The 18,669-nt window shown below is 50.0% G+C and overlaps 1 protein-coding gene across 13 annotated transcripts in view; it reads right to left on the reverse strand.

The window, feature by feature from the left end:
- LRRC8D (leucine rich repeat containing 8 family member D) overlaps positions 1-18,669 on the reverse strand; it is a 131,625-nt gene that overhangs the window by 8,648 nt on the left and 104,308 nt on the right. For all 13 annotated transcript variants that reach the window (XM_021090303.1, XM_021090297.1, XM_005663699.3 and 10 more), the window contains one exon: positions 491-9,288. In XM_021090303.1, coding sequence (XP_020945962.1) covers positions 6,710-9,286 — 2,577 coding nt within the window. In that variant the 5' untranslated portion in view covers positions 9,287-9,288 and the 3' untranslated portion in view covers positions 491-6,709. The remainder of the gene's footprint in view (positions 1-490; positions 9,289-18,669) is intronic.

Genomic DNA, 18,669 nt, shown 5'->3' on the forward strand with positions numbered 1-18,669 from the left:
CAAGTTGCACCTGCCAGAGCGCCTGGCAAATGTTACGTGTTTCTGGGCATCACGTTCCCGGACCTGTTGAAGGTCACTCTCAACCACATTTTCTCTGCATCACGGAGCCGAGACAGAGCTTTCTCGTGTCTGAGTAAATGGCCGCGAGTCAAGACGGGCACGCCCGGAACATGCAGTGAAGGAAAATCATCCCCCCCCACCCCCGCCTTGGGTGCACTGCCCTTTCACGACGGCCGGGCAGCCTGACAGAGGAAATGAGTCGTGACGCCAAGGGCAGATGCTGAGACACAGCCGCAAGCTTTCTTTAATACTAAAGAATGAAGGAAAAGCCTTGCTTGGGGCAGATTTATGGAACCGGATGTCAACACAGATTTCAAAGCCTCTCTCAGAATTGCTGACAGAGCACCAGACATCCGCCGTGCAGTTTGGTGGAAGAGCGGGGCTCTGGTTTGGGGCATGCCTGAGTTTGTGACTAGTATCCGCTACTTACGGTGGGGAACTGGATGCGCTGGGCTTCTCCGATTCAGTCCTTCATCTCTTCAGTGGGGAGAATGCCTTTCTCTTAGTGGTCTTGGGAGGATTACAGGAGATCAGCTATGCAGGGTTTGATTTAGCAGTGTCCCTGTCACCTGCTGGCCTGGTGACCTTGGGCAGGCTGCCTGACTTCGCAGTTCCTTCATCTCTAAATAATCGCACCTCCCAGGTCTGCTGTGCCACGTGAGCCCCAGCACATCACGTGGTTACCACGGGTGTGCTTCTGTTTCTCGTCTGTGAGATGGGGTTGAGGACAATTACCTGAGAGCATAGCATGTTATTATTGCTACTTACGTGGTCCAACCCCGTTCCTAATGTCTTCTTCCACCTCCAGAAATGGAAACATGCGCCATACCATCCCCTAAAGAAAAGCAGTTGCTTAGAATTGATAAGTGGAAGGTGTAGGCTTGGCTATGCATCAGCTACTTCTTAGGGTAGAGAAGAAAATGCTATCTTTTGTGTGTGTGTGTCTTTTTTTGCCTTTTCTAGGGCCGCTCCCGTGGCATACGGAGGTTCCCAGGCTAGGGGTCTAATCAGAGCTGTAGCCGCCAGAGCCACAGCAACACCGGATCCTTAACCCACGGAGCAAGGCCAGGGATCAAACCCACAACCTCATGGTTCCTAGTCAGATTCGTTAACCACTGAGCCATGATGGGAACTTCAGAAAATGCTGTCTTCAAGTGAATTTTCTGCCTACCATGATGATAAATTAATAGCAAACTGCATTTAGACACCGTTAACCTCTAGGGAGCTCTCGGCCCCATGCTGCAAAATCTTCACAACATCCTGGGGAAGAGAAGACGGGTGGTTTAACCACCATCTTCCAGAAGCTGGAGTGGTTGGTTGTCCTCTGGGCGGTGACCAGCTGTTTACGGCACAAGCAGAGCCAGATAAGGAGCCAGGAGGCCGAAGCTGCAGGAAAGATCTGAGTGAAACTCTTGGAGACAATGTCTTCAAGAGATTCTCATCCAGGCAGAACTTCCTTGCCTGTGGCTACGACTGATCATTTTCCAGCAGCAAAGTGAAAAATCTATGTCTCTACAGCATCTACACAGTTTGGCTTAACACCTGGGTGATTCCTTTGGCCGGGTCTCCCCCCGCAACTATTCCAGCCAGGTCTCATGGCAGGCCATTTGGCAGTTGCCCAGGGAAATTTGGAAAAGGCTCCACAGGAGCAGCTTAGCCCATGGTTGAGTGAACGTCAAGCAGCCAACCCAGACCGGGTCTGAAGGCCCAGCACTGCGATGGGTTGGTTTGGGTCCCTGGCCTTGTGAAGCCTGCCCACAGGCTGGCATGGGTGCGTACGTCTTTAGAGCAGGGGAAGGACCTCCCAAACCTCAGGCTCCTGGGAGAACGACTATAACGAATTATAATCACAGGCAGTCGACGCTCACCCTGCCGTCCCGTGGCCGCCGTGGTGATCGAGGGGCACGGCTGCCAGCAGGAGCAAAGGGGGCATGGAAGTTGGTGGAAACCGTAGCACCAGCACCACCCCAACTCCTCCCCAACTAGCCCAGCAAGAGGCAGAAGACAGTGGTGACAGGCACACTGGTCACCAGCGCCAGCCCCTCCCCAGCTCCTGAAGGGGACCAGCGGACTTGCTCGACAGGTGTGTTATTTTGGAAAACGCTTCTCACATTTGCACGTGCCTGCAAGTACCTGGACCCCATCCTGTTAAAATGTGAATTTTGATTCAGTAGGTCTTAGGTTGGCTGCACGGATCAGAGCCCCCATCCACAGAGGCTTAGGCGAAACACAGTTTATTCCTTCTTTACCCAACCTCCTCCTTGAGGCCGCAGGGCCCAGGCTTCTTCTGCCCGGTTGCAAGGCCTCGCCTGGTTTGCTGTCCTGGGCTGCACGGCCTTGGCTGGCCTCGTTCCACGCCCGCAGTGTAGCCAGCCGGCTGGGGGAAGCTGCCGGCACAGGCCCTTCTCCTTAAGGGCCCGACCCCAAAGCTGCATTCCGCTCTTCCATTCGCATCACGTTGTGATCGGTGTCCCTCGGCCCCATCGAGCCCCAAGGCTGGGGGATGTTTTCCTTCATACACATTTTTTTTGGCGCTCCCCGGTGTCCCCTGAAGATCCCATGACCAAGGAGGGGAGAATGAACATTTGGGGAGGCTGCTGACCGTCTCCGCCACAGCTGGGGACAGAATAAAAATAGCAGAATGTTACTGAGAACTTACTCTCCGGCAGGCACAGCCCCTTCAATGAATCACACACACACACACACGAAACACACCCTGCCATTGGGAGGGGTATCCGATTATCCCCATTGATAGGTAAAGACGTGGAGGCTTCGTGAGGTTAAGCTGCCTGGCACGGCCACGCGGCTGAGGTCAAGGCAGGATTCAGATCCAGGCGCTCTCCCTCCAGAGCTCCACGTCTTGGAGGTAAGACAGCAGTGGTCACAGAGACAGCTTCCCGTGTCGGGGGCCCGCAGCCGCGGGAGGGTGGTGGGTCAGAGACAAACCCCTGCAGGGCCAACCAGGCATTTCCAGGAGCAAAAGCTGTCACCCACCTGCGACCATTTAGGCATTGCATTTCCAGAGGTTGGGGTTCAGTCGCTTAGAACTGATTGGTATTGCATGCCTTCAGACCGTATCAAGGGGGATGAAGACAGGGTTGCTAGTCTTCTTTGGAGGTTGAAGCTGGGCTCATTAGAGGCCTATATCCCTGCTGTTGGCTGCACAACCGTCTCCCAGGCCAGATTCGAGGGGCGGCTGGCTCGTGGCTCCAGTCTCCTCCCACCGCCCCCCCCAGAGCAGACACCACACTGAGTACCTGGTCCCTTTGTTCCAGGAGAGCCACAACTGGCCAGGACCAGACAAGGCCACTTCTTTGTGTCACAGTCACAAGTTAGAGGACATTTGAAAACTGGTGTCCAGGTTTTTTTTCCTTTTCCCCCTTCTTTTCATCAAAGGGGCTTTTTGTCAGTACAGCCCTTGTTTGGGGATTCAGCTGATAAAGGGACCATTTTATGGGAATGAATGACTGACGCAAGTGCTGCCAGAGGTCTCAGCGGGCGGACAGCCCTCTGGCTTCTATTCAGCAGGTGAATGGACAGCCAGTGGGCGCTGGTCTCAAGGGCACCCTGCAGTTTGCTCCATCAGCAACTCAGAGCTTAGCTGCTGGCTGAAGTCAGGCCCAGGGCAGGCGTTCAGAGACCATACGAGCCATACTAATAATAAAATGGAAGCCTTCTTCCTTTGTGTGTGAAACTTTCTAACGATCAGGACTTCTGACCAGGACTTAGAGAGAACGAACTCTTTCTACCTACCATGAGATTGCTACAGCTGCACGACTGAGAACGGGGTACCAGTAACCATCTCAGCTCATCCTTCTGACCCCGAAAAGCCAAACCCTCTCGGCTGAGCCAAACCGCACACGGGTAGAAAAAAAAGTCGAACAGCCAAACACCAGCCAGATCCTCTCAGCCTCCGGGACTCACAAAGACATGGAACATTGAAAGCTACTTTAGAATAATTTTCTTCGTATGGTGCTCAAGGGACTTTAGAAAAAGCTATGAAAATACTGGGAAGCCAAACTTATGCATTTTAACGTTGTGTTTTCCCCACGTCTAGAACATGTGGTGCCAACATAAATTTGTGAAGACATATGGGTTGACGGTATACTTGGGCCTATAATCTCATCTGCTGTTTTACTGAGGCTCTAAGACCCTGTATATTTAAAGTCGGTTAGATGGATCAGCATTCCTCAGAGAGCCTCTTTTAAAATATGGCTATTTGCAAACAGTGGCAAGGAATGTGGCATTTAAATCAATGGACCGTGACCTCTTCAGAGTTCAAGGAAATCCTTAAGGGTTGATAACGTCAAGAGAAGTTTAGGTAAGACCAGAGAAACCCCTCGATACAGTCTGAAGGCATGCAATACCAATCAGTTCTAAGCGACGGAACCCCAAGCATTGATAAGGAAACAGGTGCCTAAGGGCAGCTGCCAGTGGTCAAGTGGTGGGATGGTCAGACCCTGGCTCCAGTAGGTTGTGAGTGCGGCCACTGTGCCTTCAAAAGCAGCATGCACTTGTTTTAAAGAAGACAGGCTTCCTAGTCCATCAAGCAAGGATCCTAAGATCTGGCCTGTGGATCTCACCAGCAAGGCAGTGTGGCATCCTTCTAAAACACTGTACCAGTCTCTGGGCATGGCATCACGATGCAGCAAGAGCCGTGCCCTGTGTGGCTGGTGGAAGGAAAGGTCTAGGAGTGTTTATAGGTAGTGCTGCCCCCTGAAGCTCTTCTTTAACCGACTGCCCCCCCCAAGCCGTTATTCATGCCCAGATTCTGTATACTTTTTTATTCTAATTATAATCAATCATTTGTATTATCTGCCTAATTGATATGCTCTCCCATGCTGTTATAACCCTCCACAGAGCCAAGGGCTGTGACTTATTCCGACAGTGAATCCCCAGTTCCTTGAACTGGAGAGGTGCAAAGCAGGTGCATGAAGTCAACACCAGTGAACACATCAGCCAAAGCCAAAGGAAGTGAGAGATGCGTACGCAGGAGAGACGCTTACACCAAAACTGTGCCACTGTCCTCCAGCTTTTCTAAACTTGGGCCTTTCTAAGCTCGTCTCCTAGCTCAGGTCTTGTAGGAGGAGAGGGGAGTAGCCAGGGTGCTGCAGCTGAGGTCAGTTGCTGGGTCAGCCGCGGTGGCCGCAGCCTTTCCCATTAGCGGTAACACCTCTCAAGGGATTCAGAAGCTGTGCGGCAGGCAAAGATTCGCCACCACTTGCGACAGGCCAGGAGCCCCAGAGATCAATTTTGGGGAAGAAAAGCAATCTTTTTGTGTTCTCTGCAAAATCCTTCAAGCCACGCTAAGGTAGGACAGGGGATTATCCAGTGTTTCATTACGTAAGTCCACTCGTGTATGGAGAAGACACTCCTTTTTCATGCAGGTGCCAAAACGTTCTCTCCTCTTGGAAAAACACCCCTGACGAAAGGCCTATTTCGCACCTGCCAACCAACACCCCAACAGGTGGCAGGGAATTTTCGATTTTCTGAGATGGATTTAGACACTCCGTCAGTTAAAGAAAGAAGGAAAAATCATCGTCCAAAAAATACACTCTGCCAGCATTTTCCTGGACAAACCCCTCCCAGCGCAGGCAAGCACAGGAAGTACGTCCTGTCACGGAAACGCACGCAGAGAGTCGGTCTTCCAAGGCAGTGAACTACAGAGCCTTCCTTCCCCCACGACAGTGAAAAGGGCAAGTAACTGAACGATACCTGCTTTGAATTCGTGGTATCTTCCAAATGGTGATATATTGGAAGGATGGTCACCATGAAGCCATTAAAATTTTTATTTTGGTTGTAATTAAATTTATTTTAAAATAACATTTTCTATTTATTGGCAACGCTATAGTATTGACAGAAAAATGCATCACATAACCAGAACTCCAGACTATGGAAAAACAGCTGTTTGTAAGGAGAGCGTTCTTTTATTTTTTTTCTTATTTATTCTTAAAAAAACAAACAAACAAACAAGACTCCCTCAGTGATCTACACACCTTTACTGCATTCCAGGCCTTCGAGAGTGTAAAATCCATAACACGGGGTTCTCAGAAGCAGTAGCACCAGTTAAATATCATAAGAAGTGCTTATTTGAGGTGCTTTAAATTAAAACAAAAAATAAATCAATATTTCAGCAAATCTAAATTTACAAGATTGGACCTGATGTGCCTTTAGCGGTCTGAGTTCAAGCAGTATTGCACCAATTAAGCAAAGTCAATCAAGACACTTCCAAAAAAAAAAAAAAAAAAAAAGGTGGTATCGTAAGAAAATGTCAATTTAATCATTTACTTTAGCAGGCAAGCAATTTGTAAACATTCAGTAGCGGCAGCATCCAAGTTACAAACAATTTAAAAAGAAACCAAGATTAGTGATTCTAATTTTTCCTTCCCTTTCCCCAAAAGGAAACAAAAAAAAAAAAAAAAAAAAAAAAAAAGAGAGAGAGAGCGAGAGAAAAGATTTGGAAGTGAACGACTTAAAACACTACAAACATGGAACATTCAGTTATGTCTTCTATCAGCCTTCTATGCATCCTCTCTGTGTTGTATTTTCAAGATGTATCTACTCCTAAAATGCATGATCTTGCAATAACGGGAACATCTGCAGTCTAGGGAGTTATTTCTGCACACGGATGTGCACGTGTTGTCTCAGTTTAAATGCCGTTTGCGAAGGGAATGTTTATGTCTTGATTCAACGCTTCTTTGACTTCGAGCGGCAGGGTGTCAAAAAGGTGACCTTCCACCACCAGGCCGCCTTTCTTGAGCAGGCGACACTGGCCCAGCTGGGCTGGCAGGCGGTCCAAGCAGTTCCCCTTCAGCTCCAGCTGAGTGAGCTGGGAGAGCTGACCGACCTGGTCTGGGAGGGAGGTGAGGCAGTTCTGCCCCAGGTTCAAGGTCCTCAACTTGCCGCATTTAAACAACTGTTTGGGCAGAGTCTCCACTTTGTTGCCCGTGAGATGCAAATGCTGCAGGTTCTGAAGCAATCCTATTTCGAGCGGGATCGTGGAAATGCTGTTATAGCTGACATCCAAGCATCGGAGCTTCTGTAAACTGAACACTGCCACCGGCAGCGACTCCAGCTTGTTGTTAGAGAAGTAAAGGGACTCCAGGTTTTTGACGTGGGTGATGGAGGGCGGGATGGTCACGATTTTGTTATGCCACAGTTTTAAACACGTCAGTCGCTTCAAGTGCTGGAAACTGATGATTTCTTCGATGGTGCGGATGTTATTGGACTTTAGGTCTAGTTCCTGCAAGTTGGAGAGGCTGAAAATAGCGTGTGGGATTCTCTCGAGCTCACAGTTCTGGAGCTCCAGCTCGGCGACATTCATCATTTTCTTAAGGCTGTTCAGTACCAGGAGTTTGGTGCCGTCATTGTGAATGACTAACTTGGTGAGATGCGGGGCCACGTCGGTGATGTTGGAGGGGACTTTGGTCAAATTGCTCTTCACCTGGAGCACCCTCAGGTGCCGCAACTCCCGCAGAGACTCCAGTCCGATCATCTTGTTGTTTTCCGAGTTCAGGTTGCCTACCAGGTAGAGCTCGCGCAGGTTTTTGAGCAGGTACACCCAGGCGGGGATCTCCGCCACGTCGGTGAACTTCACGTGAAGGCACCTCAAGTGATCGCGGAGGAAGCTGAACGCGGTCTGCTCCACTTTGGCGGGGCAGTGGCAGAGGTGCAGCTCTTGGAGGTTGGTCATCTGCGAGATCTTGGCGGGAATCTTCGCTTCGGGGATCAGCTCGAGCCTCAGCACGTCCAGGTCCGTGAGGTCAAAGACCGCATCGGGCACGCCCGACAGCATGAAGAGGTGCAGCTCCTGCTTGTCCTGGGCGTTGCGGGACACGTGCTGCCGCAGTTTCTCAAATGTCCACTCGTGGTTCAAACTGATTTCCCTCAGTTTATTTTCACTGACTTCCGACAGGAACACACCGAACCGCTTGGAATAGAGCTGGTCGTACTGGTCGACCATGTGCAGCAGGAAGGCGAAGTCGTTTTTGACGTCCGGAATGTCGCTGAAACTGCTCTCCTCTCGGACCTTTTCAAACGAATACTCCTTCAGGGGTATCCGGAAGAGCCAGAAGAGAGTGTAGAGGCAGATGAAACCGTAGACGCAGATGATGGATATGTAGCTGATGAGCAGCTTTTTCAGCATGTAGGCCATGTTGTGTGTGCACTCGAACACCTCGTACCCGGTCAGGTGCTCCACCTTGGGCTTGCACACGTGCTCGAAGCTGATGGCGTTGACGAAGTTGGCCGTGTAGCAGAGGATGAAGATGAACTTGGCCGTCTTGATGACCGTCTGGACCACGTAGAGTTTGTAGATCAGGTCGCTGTCCTCCACGTGCGCCCGGAACTTCCTCACTTTCTCAAACAGGGCTTTGGCCTGTTCCCCGTCCTTTTTGTCCAGGATGGTCATGCTGGGGACTTCGATCACGGGCTTCTCGGCCGAGAACTTGAAGCCGGTCTTGTTGATCATCGGGGTGCTGGCGCTGGGGCTGCCCTCGTCGCTGCTGGTGGACACGTGCTTCGGCAGCGCCTGGGCGCCCGTCATCCTCTGCTTGTTCTCCTCCGAGTCCTCGCACGCCGTCTCGGACAGCGCCTTGGTCGTCCAGGGAGACTCGAAGCACTTCCCTAAGATGGAAACAAAGTGTTCCACCTTCGAGCACGTCTTGGGATACTTGAACCAGAAGTTGCTGCTGACCATGAGAATGATGGTGTGTATGAGGGCCAGGTATGGGAAGTACTTGGAGTACCACGGCAGGGCCAGGTGGTAGCACATCTGGTTGATAAATACATACTGCTGGAAATCCAAGTTTGTTTTCCGGCCTGTTGGGTCTTTCTTCTCTTTCTTGGCCTCCTGGCCCGGACCCGGGGAGTCTGTGTGAGGGGGTGTGGATCTGAGAGGTATGTCAGGTGTCACAGCGGACGTGCCGAAGGAAATCTCGTGTGTCGTCTGCACGTCTTGGTCTTGGTCTGTGGTGGGTTCCATCGGCGGGACGCTGGTGGTGACGTCGGTGTTCCCGGGTGACGTGTGCGCCTTTGAACTCACAGGAGATGGTAACACTGGCAAGCAGACCACCTGATCTTTGGTGAGTTGCATGGTTCCTGCAAAGATGGCCACCATCAGCATCACGACAGCCAGGTAATCCATGAACACGTCCCACCATGGCTTCAGGATTCGGTACGTTGGCTGAATGTCATTAAGTGAAGCAACTTCCGCAAGGGTAAACATTCCTAGAAGACAGGCAAACAAAAGGCATTATCACAGAGACGCCAGTGAAAGCATTAGAGGAGAAAGTACTTTCTTCTTCTAGTTTCTTCTTTGTGTTCTGTTCCTCCTACACACTGTGTCCTCTACCCGGGTCCCTTCTCCCCCACTTCCCTTCATGAGGCTGCCGCCTCTCCCAGGAAGCCCTCCCTGACCCCGAGTCTGATGGGCTCCCACAGCACTCTGTCCGTCTGTCCATCACAGCCCTCATCACCCTGCGGGAGGACCAGCTGTTCACTCGTCTGATCCCCGGGAGATTGGAAGTTCCGTGGGGACAGGATGATGTCCACCTTCCCGACTGCCACGCGGCAGTGCCTGACCCAGAGGTGATGCTCAGTCAGCGAAAGACTTCCTGGGGTCTTGACCGCCTTCACCATCAGCATCATCAGCATCGAAATCCCTCAAGAACATTTATTCCCGGTCTACAAACAGTGTTGGGCAGAAGAGCACTGTATCAAACCTAACTGCCACCCCACAGCAACCTGGGCCCATGGAAGAATAAAAACTCTAGGCTAGCCTTCAGCATAAACATCGAGGACCACCCAGCAAAGAAACTGAGGGATCTTTGCAATGAGTGGTATTTCGCCGCCTGCAAAGCGTCAATGGTAGCTTTCCAGCACCGTGCACTTGGGACGGGTTTTGATTCCAGAGGAGAGAAGAGGAAGAAGAAGGGGGTCAAAGGTGCAGGCAGACAGCACAGCACCAAAGCCCTGTAGCTTCGTACCGACTCCGAACGGTCCCCAGCTCAGCCCCGCACATCCCCGCAAGGGAGTCAGTGCCCGAACAACCACCACCAGCACGCAGACTCCAGCCCCAGAAGGCTCCTCTCCTCCAGCACGCTGTCCACACTGCTGCTCCCACCAAGGGGTCTGTGCACCCCCTCCCCATTTCCTCCAGCCCGCTGCCTTTCTTCCCTTTCTGTTGAACTCTGACTTATTCCTTAAGTCCCAGCTTAAGCCCTACCTCTGCCGAGGCTCCTACCCCACTGTCGAAAAATAATGTTTCCAGCGCTGGTGTCTTCAGCTAGAGCTTGAGCTCCTCACGGGCAGAGACTACCTCTTATTCACCTTTGCATCGATCACGTCCTCCCTCTCCCCTGAAGGAGAGAAGCCCTCAGCAGGGATGGTGATGACAACAATGGTGACATCTTATTTCCGTCGACCAAGCAGTGTCCTGGAGCTTTTCATCTGATACCATCCCCTGCTTTTATACGGAGGGCATTCCCGAAAAGGTAGTATAATGCTGATTATATAACTCACATCCAGAACATGTCTAGTTTATACATAGAATTAGACATATCACACATGATTTTTGTTGCCATGTACTTATTAATTCTAATTTTAGCATAGTTCAGATCCCACTAATACCTGTGTATTCGTCCTATGTTCTATTATTGCCAAACAGGGCAAAGGAGAGAATAACCAACAGACAGGGGAGGATGAAATTCTCAAATCCTTCCCTGAAATAAGTCAAGGGAGAACCAGGTAAAGTCCATGAAGAGGCCACAAGCCACCTGCTCGCCACACATAATGCTTCCCAACAGTCAGTGAGCACTTGCGTGCAGGTAACACCATGCCCAGTCCAGACACCCAAAATTCATAGGGGTAAAGAAAATCAATACTTTGGATATGGAAGGAGAAGGAACGGGTCTGTTTGTTCCACCAGAAGGACAAAACTGAGCCATTGCTGAGAAAGTCCTTACCGAGAAACAGCCTGGAGGAAACGCAAACAGAAAAAGACACATAATGGGCAAATGGTCCAATTGGCTCCTAAAAAGAGAGCCTGCAGCGAACAGACCTTGATAAAGGATCCAGAGAAAGCCATCCCAAGCCCAGAACTAAGCGCCGGGTGGAACCTTGATAATCCTAACTTCATCCCGTTCTCCAGGCAACCGTGGGCTTTCTCGAGGCAGCTTTATTTGCATCTCTAAATCCCCTGCTTCTTTCCATGGCTCAGACAGACCTCTCAGACCCCAACTGGCCCTTCTCACTGACGTTCACCTGCATGTAATCTGTGTCTCTACGGCGTCCCTGGCACATGCCTCGAACTGGGCTAAAGAGAGAACGGGAACAAGGACGGAGTGCCCTGACACCCTGAGCACTTTCCATGGACCTGGAGCCTGCCACCTTCCCTGCCAGGCGTCTCTGGGACAGAAAGCCTCCGCATCACAAACCCGTGGGCGCCTGCTCTGGACACGGACAGCTGGGAGCCTCCCGGTTTTTACTCCTGGTTGGTAAAGGCCGCAAGAAAGCATCGGAGCACCTTGCCCGGGGGCTCATCTTACTAACTCTCAGAGCACTGCTGGCGGTTAGGAAAAGATACTCAGTGCGGATACTGTATACCTTGGACAGGTGGCTTATTTCGTTTAAAAGGCCGCTTGGCCGTCTGTTAAGCCATCCTGACCATCAGAACCAAAAACGTCGGCAGAGCTAGACAGCAGGTGCTCACGGCCTTCTGGGCTGTGAGCTCCATCGGTCTGTCTGTCTGGCTGGCTCCCCTTCTCCCTCCACATGGGTTCGGATTCCTCTCACCTAAAGGAAGAAGGGCTGCTTTTACCCGCAAGCCCCCAGGGCCTGGGCATAGGACAGGCACGTAATAAAGAACGGAATGAACCACGCAGCCCTGTAACCGCAGTCTAGGGCGGGCGCAGAAGACACGGAGCCTGGGAGCCAAAGGCTGTCACTCTTACTTACAGTGACACAGAAGGTCACTCTTCGTTACACCAGAGTCAGACTGATCCGCCCTGACAGGCCTTCTTCAATGTCCAGATGGAAAGCCCTACACGATTCTTCTGAACAGGTTATTCTGAAGGTAACTCTTTCTGAGACACCATCTGCACAGCGTCTGGCTTATAATTTTCCACAGGAAAACAAAAGACGAAGAAAGTTCGGGCACACCCTCCCCGGGACAGGAGACTGGGATCCGACTCCTGACGGAGAACAGGTGAAAAGCCGGAGGGAACTCTGGGGCAGAGGGGGACGAGCACCAATTCAGCACAGAGCCGAGTGGTGGGAAAGGCGGGGGCAGCGCCAGAGACATCAAGGAAGCCGCCAGGGTCTCAGGCCTCCCTGCGCGTCCTCATGGGGGTTTGCGGCCCTTCCCAACGGGCAACGGATGCCGAAGTCCTACCGTCTCCCACCGGGTGTGCGCAGCCTACAGGAGTCCTGAAACCCTGACCTCAGAGTACTTGCCAACGTGATGAGCAAGGGCCCAGAGCAAGGGGAGTGCTTAATAAAATCAGCCACTGTTATTATTCACTGTGCTGAATAAAAATGAGGCGCTTCCCGAAAAGAACCCTATAAAAATACCTCTTCGCCACTAGGTGCAGAGAGACATTTCTCTTTCCCCATCACTGACGTTAAGAAACGGCTGTGCATCCCCGAGTCCGCCCCTTGCTGTGGCTGCAGAAGTTCAGCTGCGTGTCGCACGTGCATTATAAACCCTCGCTCCCAGCCTGAGTCTTGGCTTATGCATCCCTCCATCCGGAAAGGCAGACTGGTCTAGCCAAGAGGTGACACGGGGCACGTTCCTGGAGGGCCCTGGTGAGCGAAGCCCGACTCCCGCCTTTCCCTTGGAGAGGAGTGTCCGTATAACTGGACACAGACCACGGTCAACTGAGAAGAGCTCCGAGAATGCAGGGCACTCGGGCTTCGGGACCCTCCGTGTCACAGGCCCGGCCTGCACCTGCTTTTCGGGCGGCAGCGTTGTGTTCTTTTTCTCCAAGAGGCTCCCCCACACCCCAGTTCAGACTCCAGAAAACCCAGACACCCTCCCTGCTTGTCTGAGATCAGGCAGGTGGACAACACGGGTTTTCTCTCCGGTCCGCCAGGCCCAGGCGGAGGAGGCCGTGACGGAGGGAGAACCGAGCAAAAGGGACGATTTCCGGGCAAACAGGCCACAGAGGTAACAACAGGCCTCCACGGACTGCACGGGAGGGTGCAGGCGAGAAAGGGGACCCGACGCCTCCGAGACGTCTGCGACGTCGCCTCTTCACTGCTCCAAACCCACATCCGTTTATATGAGTTTACTGTAGCTGGACCTTTTCTCTTAAGCCCTTCAAACCCCTTTTTTTGCTCTCTCTCATCCATTGGCCAGAATCCTTTATTCTTTCCTTTTTTTCAAAGCCTTTTAAGAAGTAGGCAGATGATGTGTAAGAAATGAAAAGAAATATAAGCCCTCATATGCTTGGCTATGAAACCTGTAGGCCCAGAGAGTCTGAAAAACAGGGGTGTTATCAACACAGAAAGGACGGCTGGCTGTCTCCTTCCAATACGTCTCGGGTGAGGCACCATTTTAAAGCTAAAGCCAGTTTGTCTTCATCTGCACTCAGAGAACACACACACACGACGTACTGACCTGTACAAGCTCATGTGCAATATTATCAAAAGGGAGCCAGCACATAATTCTGTAAGAATCCTACAGTCAGAGCCTGTGATTATTCATGTGAATAAAATCTGGTTTCTGGGATAAACTAATATTGAGAACAGTAAAAAAATAATAAGAAGAATCCTCCATTATGCTTTGAGGTGGTATAATTGCGCATGGATGATTTCGGATCTTTACTGTATATGTACCTTTACTGGTGAGCCTTGTCATGTGTGGAATTTTTGTTTCCTGTTGCTGTCTTTTCTTTTCTGCCTAGAGAAGTTCCTTTAGTATTTATTGTAAAGCTGGTTTAGTGTTGCTGAATTCTCTTAGCTTTTGCTCATCTGTGAAGGTTTTGATTTCTCCTTCAAATCTGAATGAGAACCTTGCTGGGTAAAGTCATCTTGGCTGGAGGTTTTTTCCTTTCATCACGTTAAGTACATCATACCACTCCCTTCTGGCCTGCAGAGTTTCTGCTGAAAAATCTGCTGATAACCATATTGGAGTTCCCTTGTATGTTACTTGTTTCTTTTCCCTGGCTGCTTTCAAGATTTTCTCTTTGTCTTTAATTTTGGTCAGTTTGATTAATATGTGTCTCGGGGTATTCCTCCTTGGGTTTATTTTATATGGTACTCGTTGTGCTTCCTGGATTTGAGTGAGGGGTTCCTTTCCCATGTGAGGGAAGTTTTTGGCTATTATCTCTTGGAATATTTTTTCTGTCCCCTTCTCTCTCTCTTCTCCCTCTGGCACCCCTATAATACGGATGTTGGTGCGTTTAACATTGTCCCAGAGTTCTCTGAGACTCTCTTCATTTGTTTTCAATCTTCTTTCTCTTTTCTGTTCTGCATCCGTAATTTCCGCTAATCTGTCCTCCACCTCGCTTATTCGTTCTTCTGCCTCCTGTATTCTGCTGTTAGCTGCTTCTAGTGAGTTTTTTATTTCAGTTATTGTATTTTGCATCTCCTCTTGTTTAAGTTTTATATCTTATATCTCTTTGCTCAGTGTTTCCTGTAAGGTATCCATCTTTGCCTCCAGTTTCTTTCCAATGTCTTGCATCATCTTCAGCATCAACAGTCTAAAGTCCTTTTCCTGGAGGCTGAGAATCTCATCATTTAGCTGATTTTCTGGGTTTTTTCTTTCTCCCTCATCTGAGTTATAGTTCTCTGTCTTTTCATTTTTGTAGGTTTTTGGTATGGTGACCTTTTTACAGATAATAGAGCTGTAGCCTCTCTTACTTCTGGTGTCTGCCCCCTTGTGGCTGAAGTTGGTAGGGGGGCTTGCTGTAGGCTTCCTGATGGGAGGGGCTGATGCCTGCCCACTAGTAGGTGGAGCAGATTCCTATCCCTCTGGTGGGTGGAGCTTTGTCTCTGGATGGGATTAGAGGGGGGTCTTTAGGCAGACTGTTTACTGAGGGGCGGGGCTGTGAGCCCACCTGGATTGTTGTTTGCCCTGGGGCTTCTCAGCATTGATGTGGAAGGGTGGGGCCGGATTTTCCCAAAATGGCCACCTCCAGAGAAGTGAATATTCCCAAGAGCTTTGCTTCCACTGTCCTTCCCCCACAACAAGCCACATTCACCTCTGTTTTCCCAGGAGGTCCTCCAAGAACTGCAGTCAGGTTTGACCCAGATTCCCACGGAGACTTTGCTTTGCCCTGGGACCCAGTACACGTGAAAATCTATGTATGCCTTTTAAGAATGGGGTCTCCGTTTCCCCCTGTTCCCTGGAGCTCCTGTGCACAAGCCCCATTGGCCTTCAAGGCCAGATGCCCCAGGGACTCTCTCTCCCAGTGCCAGATCCCCGCACGTGGGAGTTTGATGTGGGGCTCAGAACTCTCACTCCTGTAGGTGAGCCTCTGTGAACCAGTTAGTTTCCAGTCTGTAGGGCTACCCACCCGGGAGGTATAGGGTTGCTTATATCACGTAATTGCCCCTCCTACCTCTTGATGTGGCCTCCTCTTTGTCTTCTGGTGTAGGATATCTTTTTTAAGGTTTCCAGTTCACTTGGTTGCAGACTGCTCAGCCTTTAGTTGTGAATTTTCTTGTTTTTAGGAGAGAAGTTGAGCTCCAGTCCTTCTATTCCGCCATCTTAATCCCATCTCCTCATGTTGCTGGGAAAGAGGCCCTAAACCATCAAAAGCTATTTCCAATGTCCAGCTGGGAGATCTGAGTGGCGCAGACGCAGGCGCAGGCGTGGGCTTGTCTGCGGTATGGCTGCAGGGTGCAGGCTGGGTTGCCCATCATACCTTTTAGGGAAGATGGGAAAGGCAGCCCAGTTTGACTCCTCACTGTATTTTCTTTAGGTCAATATGAAAATGAATTGAGTTGCCACTGTGGCTCAGTGGAAACAAACCTGACTAGTATCCATGAGGATTGGGGTTCCATCCCTGGCCTCACTCAGTGGGTTAAGGATCCAAAATTGTCACAAGCTGTGGTGTAGGTTGAGGACTCAGCTCCGATCTGGCATTGCTGTGGCTGTGGCATAGGTCAGCAACCCCAGCTAGGACTGGACCCCTAGCCTGGGAACCTCCATATGCTGCACCTAGGGCCCTAAAGCAAAACAAACAAAAAAAAGTTGTTATTTATAAATAAACAATAGCCAAACAGTGGGGTAGCCGTAAAGCTAAGGCAAAAATATCAGGGGTAACAGTATGAGGACAAAACCAAGTACTTTGAACCTGTACAAAGATAATCCAGAAATAGCATAATTTATGCCCATGTGATCTAGAGTCATCTTCTACTGAGATAATCATTTAAAACAGAGCCCAATTCTTAACCAGTTGGGAGCATGATGGATAAGAGCGTGGCGGACGCAGTGAGCCTGCCTGAGACTTCATCCCGCCTCCGCCTCTTGGCAATTCATCTGTGAAATGGGAGCACAAACAACGCCTCCCATCACTCGCTGAGTCACCTTGGGCCTTTGTTTTCCTATCCATGGGATGGATAGAGCATCCCTGTGACTAGATACACAAATCGCCCAGAGTGATGCTGAGCACACAGTAGGCATGCTGGCCGGATGTTCCATCCCGAGCACTGGCCCCAGCTGTCCAAAAATGGGGAAGGTGGGAGCCCCAAGGGAACCCCAGGCTTGAAATGTGGTGGCCACAGAGAGGAAAAATGACCACAAAGGCTTTGGGGGTGAAAATACAATTAACGAAGAAAAAAAAGAAAAGAAGATGGAGAAAACGAAGATCAGGATGGTTGACTTCAAGAGAATAGATAGAAAACGGGTCAAATACTGCAGTGATAAAGGACAACAAAAACTCAGAAAAACCATTCTTGGCCTTTGACAACATAATCTGTGATAGCGGAATTCTCATCACCATTAGAAGCTCTCTTAGGGCTGACTGGACTCCCCCAAAGCGTTAGCCTTTTAGAGGAGTACAAACAAAGCCTTCTTTTAGAATTAGTCCTGACAAATTGCTGCACTTGGCAGAATATTACTTCTGTCCTCCTTCAAAGGAATGGTTTATTCATATTCAACGGACTTGATGTTGCTTCTGAGGACTTAGCAACTTTGCGTAGCTCTTGGAAAAATTACAAGTGATCTTTAGAAAAGCAGGTCTGCCAGGATGTTTAACTGGAAGCCTTTCGCTGGCAAAGATGTCCAGGGAATTCATGCTCTTTTCCTTTCCCCCAATTAGAACCAACGCACAGAGTTTGAACGGAGAGCCACAGTCATGATGCTCTAATTTATAACATTTCCGCCGTTATAAAGAATGAGTGCAACTGCAACACAGAGTCACAAGTGAGCAGTCCACAGTCTGTAGAAATCCCTAAACCTTTTTGTATTGGGAAGGTACATAATTACTTTACCAACACAGAAATCGCTTTAATTAAAATCAGCATACTTCATAATTCAGTATGCTATGACGTATTTTAGATGAGCTTCTTTGAAGATTACATTGAGATCTCCGACCTTGGAGATTTTTGGCTATTTACTTTCTGCTAAGCATGCATCTACTTAACTCTGAAAAAGTGGCCCAGAATAACATTGCTAATAAAAAAAATCTGTTACATACTCAAGTGCCAAAGGGGCCAATGCATTTGTTCAAGTATCTGCTTGCTTTCGTCTTTTTTAGGGCCACGCCAGCGGCACATGGAGGTTCCCAGGCTATGGGTGGCACTGGAGCTGTAGCCACCAGCCTACGCCACAGCCACAGGCACACGGGATCCGAGCCGGGTCTGGGACCTACACCACAGCTCATGGCAACACCTGATTCTTAACCCACTGAGTGTGGCCAGAGATTGAACCTGTGTCCTCAGGGATGCTAGTGAGATTCATTTCCGCTGAGCCATGATGGGAGCTCCAGTATCTGCTTTCTAATGGCAGAGATCACTAGAGGTGCTTCCCAGCTTGGTTCACACTGCAGCCCACAAAGAAGAAGACGTTTTTACATGCCTTTGGGTAAACCCAAGGCAGGAAACACAACCAGACCCGAGGCTTTCCGCTCTGCCCAAACGAAGTGATGTTTCAGCCCTCTGGTACCCATTCCTAGGACATCTGCTGGGAATTCCAGACTAAAGTATCAGAGATTGGATGTCAGCTAAGGTGCACATTCTTCAGTGACTGCGCGTATCCTCCTGAGGTGTGGTCCTTTCTGGAGTGATTCAACACCATCCTCCTTGCTTTCTCTCAAGAGCCCCCAGGGTAAAAACAGATCATTACAATCGAGAGCCAATGTGCTCATCTGTATAGTTTCCCAGGCAATCGTTAGAACTCATCATTAGACAGTGCCTCCTGTCTGGCTGATAGCCTGAGGTAGAGGCTGCTAATGGCAGGATTGAGAGTGGCTGTTTAATCGCTCATCAGTTCATTCTCAAACACCATAGCTGTGCTGGGCATTAGGGATTTGTAGTTGAAGAGAACTTACCTTGCCTGTCAGAGAAGACTTCAGGAAACCTCTGCTGTCATGAAGCCATCAAGTTCATGCCATTTACACTTCCAACAAATATTTGGTTTGGGTAATGCGATCAGTATCAAGA

This window comes from Sus scrofa, chromosome 4, assembly GCF_000003025.6.
Source record: "Sus scrofa isolate TJ Tabasco breed Duroc chromosome 4, Sscrofa11.1, whole genome shotgun sequence".
Taxonomy (NCBI): Eukaryota; Metazoa; Chordata; class Mammalia; order Artiodactyla; family Suidae; genus Sus; species Sus scrofa.